The sequence below is a fragment of the Ranitomeya imitator genome, chromosome 4 (assembly GCF_032444005.1).
Source record: "Ranitomeya imitator isolate aRanImi1 chromosome 4, aRanImi1.pri, whole genome shotgun sequence".
Classification (NCBI taxonomy): Eukaryota; Metazoa; Chordata; class Amphibia; order Anura; family Dendrobatidae; genus Ranitomeya; species Ranitomeya imitator.
Window position 1 is genome coordinate 289,040,594 of NC_091285.1, and position 12,404 is coordinate 289,052,997.

The following is a 12,404-nucleotide window of genomic DNA, read 5'->3' on the forward strand; positions in this document are numbered from 1 at the left end:
CAGGGCGGAGACTTTAGCATGTGACTCAAGCACCCGCAATACTTTGTGCATACCTGAGCACCAGATGTAAACTCGAGTGGTGAGCACTTGCACTCTATGAATTGCTATCAATTTCATGTCTTTACTACATTGGAACATACTGTACATTAAAAAGGAAGATGGCATTCTAATATAGAAAAGGAAATTATTCATCTAAGGCGGTTGATTTACTAATTTATTTATATTTGTTACACAAAGTAGGAGATGCATAAAATCAAGAACAGAGAAAACTGGAGGAGATACATACAGCAAACGACACTGCACTTTTCTATTACACTAGTTCTTGTACAAGGACAAAGATGTTCGCCTTTGTTTCCGCTCAAGGCCTCTTTACCAATTTTATCTGCCAGATTCTTTAAAAATAAATTGTTACAGTAAGTGTAATTTAAAATGTAATAAATATATGCACAGAGAACATAGCACAAGTCAGAAACCAGAAAGGATGCTGGTGCAGTTTTCCAAATCATGGAGCACCTGTAGAATGAAATATAATGTTACAGGTTAACTGTGCAAACTGATGAAAAATATGCAATCTATTCTGCAAAATAGGTTGCCTATATATACCGTGTCAATGTTTGGTCTCTTATTCTTCGTTTGGTTCAGACACCGGCTAGAAATACTGTACATTTTTTCTACGAAGTGGAGCTCTACATCTTTCATATTTTTATCCACATACTCCTCAAGTGTTTTCTCTTCCTCTTCAATTTCTTCTTTCATCTCAAGCTGAGGGGAACAAAAAGAGAGAAAAAAAAAGCTTTTTCTGCATGTAAAGGAACTGAAAAAACTAAACTAAACTATGCAAGAAGTTAAAAAAAAATTGTTACCAGTAATACTGGATTCCGATCCTCATCAAATGGTGCAAGGCCAGAAATTATTTCCAACAATACCTAAAAATACAGTGTTGAATAAAGTGAGATTTACAAACATATTTTGTAGTTACATATCAGTGATACGTGCAAATATACGATGTACAGTTAGGTCCATATATATTTTGGACAGAGACAACATTTTTCTAAATTTGGTTATAGACATTACCACAATGAATTTGAAACAAAACAACTCAGATGCAGTTGAAGTTCAGACTTTCAGCTTTCATTTGATGGTATCCACATTAAAATTGGATGAAGGGTTTAGGAGTTTCAGCTCCTTAACATGTGCCACCCTGTTTTTAAAGGGACCAAAAGTAATTGGACAATTGACTCCAAGGCTATTTCATGGACAGGTTTGGGCAATCCCTTCGTTATGTCATTCTCAATTAAGCAGATAAAAGGCCTGGAGTTGATTTGAGGTGTGGTGCTTGCATTTGGAAGGTTTTGCTGTGAAGTAAATATGCAGTCAAAGGAGCTCTCCATGCAGGTGAAACAAGCCATCCTTAAGCTGCGAAAACAGAAAAAGCCCATCCGAGAAGTTGGTACAATATTAGGAGTGGCAAAATCTACAGTTTGGTACATCCTGAGAAAGAAAGCACTGGTGAACTCATCAATGCAGAAAGACCTGGGCGCCCACGGAAGACAACAGTGGTGGATGATCGCAGAATAATCTCCATAGTGAAGAGAAACCCCTTCACAACAGCCAACCAAGTGAACAACACTCTCCAGGAGGTAGGCGTATCAATATCCAAATCCACCATAAAGAGAAGACTGCATAAAAGTAAATACAGAGGGTTCACTGCATGGTGCAAGCCACTCATAAGCATCAAGAATAAAAAGCCTAGACTGGACTTTGCTAAAAAAAATATCTAAAAAAGCCAGCACAGTTCTGGAAGAACATTCTTTGGACAGATGAAATCAAGATCAACCTCTACCAGAATGATGGAAAGAGAAAAGTATGGCGAAGGCGTGGTACAGCTCATGATCCAAAGCATACCACATCATCTGTAAAACACGGCGGAGGCAGTGTGATGGCTTGGGCATGCATGGCTGCCAGTGGCACTGGGTCACTAGTGTTTATTGATGATGTGACACAGGACAGAAGCAGCCGAATGAATTCTGAGGTATTCAGAGCCATACTGTGTGCTCAGATCCAGCCAAATGCAGCCAAACTGATAGGTCGTAGTTTCATACTACAGATGGAGAATAACCTAAAACACAAAGCCAAAGCAACCCAGGAGTTTATTACAGCAAAGAAGTGGAATATTCTTGAATTGCCAAGCCAATCACCTGATCTCAACCCAATTGAGCAGCACTTCACTTGTTAAAGACTAAACTTCAGACAGAAAGGCCCACAAAAAAACAGCAACTGAAAACCACCGCAGTGAAGGCCTGGCAGAGCATCTAAAAGGAGGAAACACAGCGTCTGGTGATGTCCATGAGTTCAAAACTTCAGGCAGTCATTGCCAACAAAGGGTTTTCAACCAAGTACTAGAAATGAACATTTTATTTAAAATTATTTAATCTGTCCAATTACTTTTGGTCCCTTTAAAAACAGGGTGGCACATGTTAAGGAGCTGAAACTCCTAAACGCTTCATCCAATTTTAATGTGGATACCCTCAAATGAAAGCTGAAAGTCTGAACTTCAACTGCATCTGAATTGTTTTTTTTTTTTAAATTCATTGTGGTAATGTCTATAACCAAAATTAGAAAAATGTCTCTGTCCAAATATATATGGACCTAACTGTATATAGTCATCAAAGTTATTCAACCCCATCACAAATTAGGTTTATTAGAAATAATTACAAACTTTTTGCTGTTTACAATAAACCAAAGAAATAAGAATAATTTAAGTAGCTCAACACAACTAGTAAAATACCGTATATACTCATATTAACATAGTAACATAGTTAGTAAGGCCGAAAAAAGACATTTGTCCATCCAGTTCAGCCTATATTCCATCATAATAAATCCCCAGATCTACGTCCTTCTACAGAACCTAATAATTGTATGATACAATATTGTTCTGCTCCAGAGTATACTCGAGTATAAGCCGAGATTTTCAGCCCAAATTTTTGGGCTGAATGTGCCCCTCTCGGCTTATACTCGAGTCATGATCGGCGGTGGGGTCAGCGGGTGAGGGGGAGATAGCGTGTCGCACTCACCTAGTCCCGGCGCTCCCCATGCCCGTCCCACTGTCTTCGGTGCCGCAGCTCTTCCCCTGTTTTCAGCGGTCACGTGGGACCGCTCATTAAAGTTATGAATATGGACTCTACTCCCATAGGGGTGGAGCCGCATATTCATTCCTCTAATGAGCGGTAACGGTGACCGCTGACAGAGGAAGAGGCTGCGGCACCCGGAGACCAGCTGTCCGGGAGAAGGAGCCAGGGACGCCGGGAGCAGGTGAGTATTACATATTTACCTGTCCACGTTCCACCCGCCGGGCGCCGCTCCGTCTTCCCGTCCTCTGGCAGTGACTGTGCAGGTCAGAGGGCGCGATGACGTACTATTGTACGCCGCCCTGTGCCTGAACAGTCAGTGCAGAGAGACGCCGAGACGGGATTGCTGAGGAGCTGCAAGCAAGAGAGGTGAGTAAGTCATCTATGGGGCCATAATGAACGGTGCAGAGCATTCTATATGGCACAGCTTTATATGGAGCATCTATGGGGCCATACTGCACGGTGCAGAGCATTATACTGTATATGGCACAGCTTTATATGGAGCATCTATGGGGCCATAATGAACGGTGCAGAGCATTATACATGACACAGCTTTATGTGGAGCATCTATGGGGCCATAATGAACGGTGCAGAGCATTATATATGGCACAGCTTTATATGGAGCATCTATGGGGCCATAATGAACGGTGCAGAGCATTATATATGGCACAGCTTTCTATGGAGCATATATGGGGCCATAATGAACGGTGCAGAGCATTATATATGGCACAGCTTTATATGGAGCATCTATGGGGCCATAATGAACAGTGCAGAGCATTATATATGGCACAGCTATCTATGGAGCATCTATGGGGCCATAATGAACGGAATGGAGCATCTATTTTTATTTTTGAAATTCACCGGTAGCTGCTGCATTTTCCACCCTAGGCTTATACTCGAGTCAATAAGTTTTCCCAGTTTTTTGTGGCAAAATTAGGGGGGTCGGGTTATACTCGAGTATAAACGGTAACTGATTTCTCAAAATCCAAATACAAAATGCCACTTTTAAATGACTACTGCAGGCTCTGAATATTTTAGACACTCAAGGCAAGCATCTTTATTACTTAAAGGGAATCTGTCTGCAGAATCAACCCTCCTAAGCCCTCTAGATGAGCATGTAGGTAATAGAAAGCTGAATTATACCATACTTGGATATCTGCGATCTGATGTTTTATACCAGAGAAATCTATGATTTTTCTTATATGTTAAGGAGCTGTTCTAGGCTATGGGCTGAACACTAATCTGCATAAGACTCCGCCCCAGAGCTTATTTTAAATGAAATGGAGTGCTGCCAGAGTAAAATACGTAATGACTGACAGTCTACTCTCCCACAATGGTAATACCCACTTTCATTAACCCTCCGTCAGGAACAATGGATCTGACAGGCGCAGCACTTCTACTTTCATTTCTCCCTTCTCACCAGATTTTCAGGAAACCCCCTCCCTCTAGATAGTCTCCTGGCTCTAGCTGATGAGTGAAACCTGATACCACAGTTGGTCTGCAGAGCTTCAGGAAGGAAGATATAGCTGTGCTGGCTTCTCAGGCTCATTGGTCCCGAACACATAACACTTTATAAGGTTGGTATGTAATGTTTTTAGTCATTACTATTGTTTATTTAGTTTGTTTTATGAATGGATAGAGAAAGGTTTGTGGATATTTCATATAAATAAGGCAGATTTTCTTACAAATAAATGGCTATTTGATGGGAGTTTTGAAATTTGTGTATATCAAAGTTATTACTTTTATGTTGAGTAAATGGGTTTGTTTTGCACCTGATAATGTGTAGACTCTTAGTACATCCCTATGAAGGTCTATTATCACTTTTAGATCACTGAATTTGAGAAAAATAGATATTCTAGGCATTTTTGTAGCCTGCGCTTGATAGGCACATAGTTCCATTACGAGTTAGTGCAAATATTGTTCCTGACGGAGGGTTAAAAATGGGCTCTGGAGGCAGATTCTCGGGGAGATCAGTTCCCTGCCCACAGATCTTAACAGCTCATTTACATATGTGAATTTTTCAGGAACAAGACATCGGATCGCTGATATCAAGGAATTATTTTATTCACCTTTCTATTACATGCATTCTCAAGTAACAGTTTAGGAGGGTTGATCCTGACAGATTCCCTTTAGTGGAACACCTTTTGAAAATGTAATGCATGGCCAGACACCAGATTCTAGAAATGTTCCTGAGGAATTGCAGCCTCTAGTTCACCAAAATTCTTGGGTTTGTGTGGTACAACTGCTTTCTTCAAATCCCACCAAAGATTTTCTAGGGGGTTAGGTCAAGCAGCAACTAACAGTCAATCCAGAATCTTCCAGAACTTCTGAAACCAAGTTTGGGTGGATTTTGTTTCCAGTGCTTGAGCAAGCAAAGCAGAACCCAATGGATCACCTAGCCAGTACTAGGCTATTCTGTAGATAGGATGGTCTTTCAGTGTATGCTTCCTCCTCTAGACCTACTGCTGATACAGTTTCAAAATTCTACTTCTGTTTCATCATTCCACGGAATAAAACCCCCAAACATCTGACTTATTTTGTATAAGTTTGAGCATATTGGAGACATATTTTCTTGTGCTTTTTGGTCAGTATAGAGACATTCAGCATTTAGTATGCACCTTACTGTGCAATCAAAATTGCCTCCTGATCTTGATGCAGGTCTTTTGCAGTCACTCGAAGGTTTTTTATCACATGCTTCCTAAGGAATATGTCAGCAGCCACTGACAGCTTTCTCTTTGTGCCATGTCCAAGTAGTATAGCTAAAGTTCATTTAACTTTGAACTTGAGAACTATGATTCCAACTGCAACTCTAAGAACACAACTTTCAGAAGAAGAACTGGAAGATTCTGGATTGGCTGTAACAGTCTTCCAAGTTAAACCTCATAGAAAATCATTGGTGGATTTCATAAAGGCAGCTGAAGCCTAGGAAGAAGGGACTAGTTTTCCTCAGGAACGGTACCAGAAGCTGGCATCAACCTTGCAGTAGATCATGACAGCCAAAGGGTGTCTACTAAGTACTAAAGACATGTAGGGGTTGAATTCTGAAACTACGGTAGTCAGTAAAAGTAGCACTTTGTGTTGAATTTGGAGAACCCACTTGTTATATTAGTTGTGAGGAGCCATTTACATTGTTCTTAAAAGACTAACTTCTGCTAATACATTTTCAATCAAGGTTGAATTATTTTGATTGCAACTATATAATATTCATCTATACAGACACAAAACAGTGCGTATTTGATACATTAGTATATAATATATTTGTATTATGTATTGCCAAACAACCATTATTGTTGGATACATTGGAACATATCTCTGAAGCAGCTATTGCAAAACCATTAAAAGTGAAGCATGCTACAGTTACTTACCACGCCAAAGCTGAATATATCAGATTTTATAGTGACCTCTCCCCGTAGGGCCTCTGGAGCCATGTATGCTGTCGTGCCAACAATTCTTTCCGTCATCATGGTTCGTGCCAGATGTCCAGTAGCTCTCGCAAGACCAAAGTCAGAGATTTGGGGGGTAAAATTATCATCCAGAAGAATATTTGCACTTAAAGAAAAATAAAAAAAAATCAACATTGCTTCATAATGAAACAATTTAATTGTAATAATTTATTTGTGATAATCACCAACCTCTTAATGTCTCTATGGACGTGATTATTTTCATGTAAATATTTGATTCCTTGTGCTGTTCCCAACATAATATTACATCTCCTATTCCAGGATAGTGGAGCCGTGTTATTCTGGAAGAAGAAGAAAATGAGTTTCATTCATGTCAGGCACCAACCGTACATCTACTCACAAAGAAGAACATAATGGCCACTCACCAGACAAGCAAGTCGGTCCAGTAGAGAACCATTAGACATGTAAGTGTAAACCAAGCAGTAATTATCACCATCATTCGAGAAGCCAAGTAATTTCACAATGTTCTCATGATGACATCTAGAAAGTTGTTAAACTAAATGTAAATATTAATGTTTAAAATACAGTGTTGATGAATAGCACATGGAAACCTAGAAATGCCATACTATACAGTACCGTGCAAAGGTTTTTGGAAGCATGGCTAGAAGTGGTCTTCAAGAAAGAATTTTTGCCCAAAAGTCCTACACTGAACATCGAAACAAGGCCAAGCGGCTTAAAAGAAGTCATCCACTACAATGTGTGGTGGGCAGATCGATATAAACCTTAGAAATAAGGCTTTCTTCAAATACCTTGCATTTCCAAATGTGTCTAAGCGGCGCTATTGGTGTCCACTCATCGCCATCACGTGACCAGCTGAAGCTGCCTCTGATGACCGGTGATGTCAAGTCAACTTCTAGAACTGGAAGATGAACGAGCATCACCGAGGAAGGACCCAGTATCCCTGAGTGACTGGGCTGTGAGAGGAGTTTCACTGCACATCCCAGCTCAGCATGGCGCACGCTCTCCTGCACTGCTTTCATTCGTGATGCTGGGCTGGGTTGTGCGGTGAAGCTCCACCCAAAGCCCAGTCACAGGACTGGAGAGCGGTATAATAAGGAGTGTCTATTCAAAACTGAAGTATTGTGGAGGTTGCTTACAATTTGTAGCTGCATTTGTCAAACTGAGTTGGGGATGTGTTTAAGAATAATGGTGCCCTCAATGCTGACATATACGGGCAGAGTCTTCTCTATCAGCAATACCATCAGTGAGGCATCTGATTGGCTCCAAATTTATTCTGCGGCAAGATGACCCCAAACATACGGCTAATGTCATTAACAACTATCTGGAGAATAACAAAAACAAGGAGTCCTGGAAGTGATGGCATAAATGGAGCCCTGATCTCAACATCATATAGTCTGTCTAGGATAATATATGAGCAAGCCTACATCCATAGAAGATCTGTGGTTGTTCCTTAAAGATGTTTGGAACAACCTCCTCCTGAGTTCAATCAAAAGCTGTGAGAGTGTTCCTAGAAGAACTGATGCCATTTCGAAGGCAAAGGGTGGTCACACCAAATACTGATTTAATTTAGATTTCTATTTTGTTCAGTCACCATTTACTATTAAAAATAAAATTTTTGACACTTCTATCTTTAAAAGCATTCTTACTTTGCAGCATTTTTTCCACACCTGCCTAAAACTTTTGGACAGTACCTTTATTAGCCATGTTTTTTGTGTGCACTTGCTGCATAATAGACTGAAAAATCACAACAGTGAATTCTTATGATTAAGCAATAGGATATACTGGATAATAATACTCCAATTTTCCCAGTGAACATAGTAGACTATTCAAGATGAATATTAAGCAAACTATTGGGATCACTATATAATAAGGTAAACTAGCCATAGCTAGAAGAAAAGTAAGCCATGGTATGAGCCATAGGGAGAAGCAACCAAATGTGTTCAAAACGCCACAAATGAAAACAAAATTAAAAAGTGAAATTCCAGCCTAAAATAAAACCACCTTTTACTTACCTATTTCTTTTTAATGCCCATAATATACTTCAAAATAGCTATCCCAAGGTAGCAAAAAAAAATAAAACAAATACATTTGTATAATAACAGTGCACAGTGTCTTAAGAGACACGTATATTCGATTAATATTGAATTGTATGGACACACACACTCCATGGCGTACATATATGAAGAGCATGATTGTAGGAGTAAACTTTCTCCTCTAAGTGTGCTTTCACATTGCGTTCTGTGCCCCAGTTGGGGCATACATCTGAAATCCCCCGCAAAACAGGTTCCGGACGCATATGCCGACGGGGCCAATGCACTTTTTTTGGGGAGTGAACGCCTACATCATCAGCGCATGCGTCCAGACCCCGTTTTCTGGGGGATTTCGGACATATGCCCTGACGGGGACACGGAACGCAATGTAAAAGCACACTAATATACCAGTTTGCAATATGAAGTGCAGAGAGTGTGTTGTGAGCCTGCCCTCTTCATCTAAGGATCTAGGCTATCATCATTTCCAGCTATCTGCATGAAGTTCCACACTATGTCAGATGAGTATGATGTCTTTTGGGGTTGTATCTCTTTGTGCCCCTATTTGTCATTTTGTAAACTGGAATATTTTGGGGTTGAAGCATGTGTGTGGTAACATCTATGCATTTATATTATGCGGACTGTTATTTTGCATATTTGCTGGAATATTTATCAGGGTCATCCTTTTCATATTGGGGGATTGTTATTGCAGCTATGATATAGCTTTTACTGTTCTAACATTTTTGAGTGACTTTAGTTGATTGTTATCTCTCCCTTGTATACATTCACACCCCCGTTTTTTGCCTGTGTTATCATACACTGACACCACTTCATCTTGATATCATACAATGATTACAGGCCATCTAGCCCTCTGTTTCTGACTATCAGCCTTATAGGGTCTCTATAGGAGTTCAGGTACAGCCATCGTACGAGCGGGGGCGCCAATCTCGCTTTTTCTTAGGGTGCCAACCTCCGCATCTAGGTAGGTGCTCAGATAGAAGTGGTATCCAGGGAGAGGTCACTCATTTCTTCACATTGGTTTAGTGAGTTTGTCATGACATCGTTGCACTAATATTATCACCTTGTGGTTGTTAACCATTTAGGTGCTGGCAGTTCAGATTTTTTGACTGGGCATACTTCTATCATGTTAGAGGGGTCTTTTTCCTATCATTATTTACATTGACTAGTCAGGTAGAGAGCGTCTATTTTTTGGTCTGCTCTCTTGTATTTTTACAAGCCCGGGTTTTCCTAGGCGATTTAATTATAAGGAACAAATCCCGCTCTTGGGATTCTTTTATTATGTTCACTTAATAAAGGTTATATTTTAATAGGGTAGTTTTCCTTCGTAAGCCATGAAGTGCACACTGCAATCATTTAATGGGTTCACTACAGATATGCTATATGTCATACAATAAAAAAAGCACCATGGAAAACGATGCTACTATAAAATTAAAGGGATTGTCCAGGTTCTCAGGCTGGATCTGCTGCGGCATAATAAAAATCCCCTGCTGCCCCAGCGCCACCTCTCTCTGCTATTCTTTGTTTACAGGGCTGCAGTGGTAAATGTCCCATCTACAGCATGTGACCACTGCAACTGATCACTGGGATCAGAAACCATGGCAACAGACAGAACAAGTTTGCTCAACTCCGTTGTTTTCAATGAAATCAGAACGGTAACAAGCAGTTGGAAAAAAATACATTAAAAATAAGAGACAAAACCGTGAGAGCAATGCAATGTATGTAAACTACCGCACGGTATAAACAGAAGTAGTATTGGGTACATGTACTCACTGAGCCATTGTTTTTATTTCCTGTTCAAACTGATCTTTAAGGTCCTGTAAACTTGCATCAGCAATCTGCGAAAATTAGATAATTGTGCATTGAGGACATGTCACGTGCGCAAAAAAAAGAACTTGGGAGGGGGATTATCTGGGACTTGGTTTTATTTTTTTATTGTTACTACAGAATTAAGAACTAACAAGCAAACTACAGCTTTTTCTGCCCGATGCCCATCTCTGCTGGCTCAGAGCGGTCACAGACCGCTCCTGACGGTGATTCTGCAACCTCCGGTGACATCAGGTCAACAAAGCATCTTCTGCTCCACTTTGCTCTGCTGACAGGGCATTTCTGTGGATGTTATGCTGATTAACAGCCATATCCCCGCTGCTGCCTAACAGCAGGGGTCAGCTGTCAATCAGCATGACATTGCTAGTTACCCCTCTGACAGACTAGATCAGAAGAGGAAGAGCTGCTCAGTTGACCTGAGGTCAGCAGCAGAATCACTGGCAGGAGTGGTCCGTGACACCTTAGTTGACATGCCCTTAGCTCCACACCTAAAATACTTTTCTTTAAATACCCTGTCTACTTTTTCGTTTTATGTTGCGTCACTCAAATACAGAGATATTCACGGTTGTTGCTTTTGGAGAGCAGTAAGAAATCGCTGGGCTCCGCATTCATGGCAAGATAGAGAGCACAAGTTCTCTAAACCCAGTTGTTTTCAAAGGACCCAGACAACACCATAGCAGTCACAACAAGTTGCAGAAAAATAAAAAGACAAACCAGTGGGAGCAATGCAACACTATATTTAACCTCAAATACTGTGTCCAATGGGACGTTTCGTCAGCATCTTCTCTGGGAGTGCCTTCCTCCAAGGCGCTGTCAATCAAAGCAAAGCGCTCATCTAGCAGTCTAAGGGCAGGTGCAGACAAGCGTATTTTTGGTCCGAGTGTGATCTGACAAAACATTAAACACAGCCAGACCAAGGTTATGTTTTCGGGCACTGCAGATTTTCATTTTTTTTTCCCTTGGACAGTGCCTGTCTGAGGAAACAATCGCTTAATGCCCGACTTTGATCCGATATTTGGATCGCACTTGGCTATGCAAGTCAATGAGGGTGTGGGAATCATTGTGCTGCACTTGGATGACATCTGAGTGAAGTCCGATTTCCATGGCCTCATAATTAAGATGGATACATTTTTTTTTCTCAGTCTTCTGATCCAAAAGAATCAGAGTACACTATGGTCACACTCTGTTCAATCTCTGATAAGAGTTTGATTAGAGTGACGTGCATAATCGGCCAGATTCTCTCAGATGAGGACATCTACGGCCGTCTGCACCTGCCCTAAGATGCTGCTGAGCTGTTATTAATTGCATCTGGGAGGGAGAGGTGAAAAAGTAAATGCTCAAGAAGCTCCAAGTTGGCCTCCAAGGAAAGATTTCACATACTGAGCTCCAAAAGCAATAAGGCTACGTTCAGACTAGCGTTGTGCTAGTGTGCGTCGGGCGACGCAGCGGCGACGCACGCGTCATGCGCCCCTATGTTTAACATGGGGGACGCATGCGTTTTTGTTTGTTGCGTTTTTGCGACGCATGCGTCTTTTTTGCCGCAAGCGTCGGACCAAGAAAACGCAACAAGTTGCATTTTTCTTGCGTCCGATTTTCGGCAAAAAACGACGCACGCGTCGCAAAACGCAGCGTTTTTGCGTGCGTTTTGCCGCGTTTTTGCGTGCGTTGTGCGTGGAGTCGCCGACGCAGCGGCGCACAACGCTAGTCTGAACGTAGCCTAAATGTGACTATCTCTGCAATGGAGTGGTGCAGCAAACAAAAAAATTGAAAAGAACAGCAAAACTGGGGAAGCACAGGGATTTTTACAAGCTATTTAGCTACCTTTTTTAAGCAAGTGACAGGTCCTTTTTAATACTATGTAAAGTCATGGGCACAGAAATAGGTCATCAATATCAGCTCAGTGGGAGTCCAACACCAGGAAACCCCACTAATCAGCTGTCTGGATGTAAAGATATGGAGCAGATACAGTTTGGTATTATACA

At 41.1% G+C, this 12,404-nt stretch overlaps 1 protein-coding gene across 5 annotated transcripts in view; it reads right to left on the minus strand.

Moving 5' to 3' along the window:
- Positions 1-200: 200 nt before the first annotated feature.
- Positions 201-12,404, minus strand: part of IRAK4 (interleukin 1 receptor associated kinase 4) — a 34,192-nt gene continuing 21,988 nt past the window's right edge. For all 5 annotated transcript variants that reach the window (XM_069764740.1, XM_069764739.1, XM_069764737.1 and 2 more), the window contains 7 exons: positions 10,369-10,433; positions 6,955-7,069; positions 6,761-6,870; positions 6,494-6,677; positions 864-926; positions 604-762; positions 201-513 (listed from right to left, as the gene is read on the minus strand). In XM_069764740.1, coding sequence (XP_069620841.1) covers positions 466-513; positions 604-762; positions 864-926; positions 6,494-6,677; positions 6,761-6,870; positions 6,955-7,069; positions 10,369-10,433 — 744 coding nt within the window. In that variant the 3' untranslated portion in view covers positions 201-465. The remainder of the gene's footprint in view (positions 514-603; positions 763-863; positions 927-6,493; positions 6,678-6,760; positions 6,871-6,954; positions 7,070-10,368; positions 10,434-12,404) is intronic.